A 1,620-nucleotide genomic window follows, 5' to 3' on the forward strand; every position below is an offset into this window, starting at 1 on the left:
TGAGCTTTTCTGCTTGTGTTCATCCCAGAGAACATTTGAGGAGGCAGAAAAACAATTGATAACCAGGATTAGAGGGAGTTTGTGCTGCTCCAGTGTCAGTCAGGCTCCTCTGAAACACCAAATGGGGGAACATTCTTCCCTTGCTGGCTATTCCTGAAGGAGAGCTGGGGAGGGAACGGAGCCCTCACGGTGGCTGTTGCCTGCAGCATGCTCTTCTCAGCATCCACGGACAAAACCGTGGCTGTGTGGGACAGCGAGACCGGCGAGAGGGTGAAGAGGCTCAAGGGCCACACGTCCTTCGTCAACTCCTGTTACCCGGCCCGGAGGGGACCCCAGCTCGTCTGCACCGGCAGCGACGATGGCACCGTCAAGGTCGGTGTGTTCCCAGGGGAAAAGGCTGGGGAAGAAAGGTGGAAGAGTTTTTGGGATCTGAACTGAGCCTTTTGTTGCTCGTTCCGTTATCTTAGCGCTGCGAGTTCAAAATCAAAAATGCGACACCGAATTTCACTGCTCCTTTTTTTTTTTTCTGTGGTTCTCAGGGGGTTGTGAAGGTTGAGCTGCTCAGTTGGATTTTTTTTCTGCTACTCTGGATTAGCAAAGCATGAGAAAATTATTCCTGAAATGTGTGCTGGTCCCTTTTTCCTTTCTTGAAATCTGTGCTGGCCCCTTCTTCTCTTTCCTGGACTCTCCTGTGCTGGCCCCTTCTTCCCTCCCTCCATTCCTGTGCTCCAAACACACCAGGTTTAATGTTTTTTATGAAGATCTCTAGATTGAATCTTTTTTATCATGATCTCCCGAGACCTAAAGAGGGATTTTAGGAGAGCAGTCTGAGTCTCTGGCAATATCTGTGCAGCTCCCTGGGATTTTGGTGTTAAATATCCGTGTCCACCTCTTAAAACTGCCACGTTTCTTCCCAGCTGTGGGATATCAGGAAAAAAGCTGCTGTCCAGACATTCCAGAACACCTACCAGGTCCTGGCTGTCACCTTCAATGACACCAGTGACCAGATCATCTCTGGAGGCATCGACAATGACATCAAGGTAGGACCCTGCGTGTCCCCGTGTCCCTTTCCCACTGTGCCCCCCTTTTCCATCCTGTCGCTCCCCGCGTTGCTCAAGGGCACCCATGGGAGTCACCTGCTGAATTTTACATCCCAACCCCCCCTGGACCCGCTGTGTCCATCCCTGCTGGTGGCTGAAGAGGCAGGGGGGCGCCCCCGGCGTGACAGCCTGGCATTCCCGGTGTCCCAGCTCTGCTGTCACCCAGTGTGGAATGCTGGCTGTGCTGGCAGCCTGTGACAGGGCAAATGTGAGCTCAGCTGAAGAAAATGTGGTGCCACGTCCCCTCTGTCCCCTCTGTGCCCTTTGCTCCAGTTTGCAGCTCGCTCTGGCACCTGCTGGTGTGGAAAGTTCTTATTTAAGAGTGAGCTCAGCGTTTCATTCAGCTGATTTCCCTGGTGGCTGCAGGGCTCAGGCTGTGGCCCTGTGCCCTCAGCCCCTGCTCCAGCCTGTCCCCAGCATGGCACAGCCAGGGCTCGGTGTGGCACTGCCCCCAGAGCTGTCCCCAGCGTGGCACAGCCAGGGCTCGGAGTGGCACTGCGCCCTGACGGGAGAGCGACTA

The 1,620-nt window shown here is 54.6% G+C and overlaps 1 protein-coding gene across 1 annotated transcript in view; it reads left to right on the forward strand.

Annotated features, from left to right (window-relative positions):
* Positions 1 to 1,620, forward strand: part of SNRNP40 (small nuclear ribonucleoprotein U5 subunit 40) — an 11,772-nt gene that overhangs the window by 1,431 nt on the left and 8,721 nt on the right. The window contains exons 3-4 of the mRNA XM_017743735.1: positions 207 to 372; positions 918 to 1,040. Of these exons, the coding sequence (XP_017599224.1) occupies positions 207 to 372; positions 918 to 1,040 (289 nt within the window). The remainder of the gene's footprint in view (positions 1 to 206; positions 373 to 917; positions 1,041 to 1,620) is intronic.

This window comes from Corvus brachyrhynchos, unplaced genomic scaffold (genome assembly GCF_000691975.1).
Source record: "Corvus brachyrhynchos isolate BGI_N302 unplaced genomic scaffold, ASM69197v1 scaffold580, whole genome shotgun sequence".
In the NCBI taxonomy this organism is placed as follows: Eukaryota; Metazoa; Chordata; class Aves; order Passeriformes; family Corvidae; genus Corvus; species Corvus brachyrhynchos.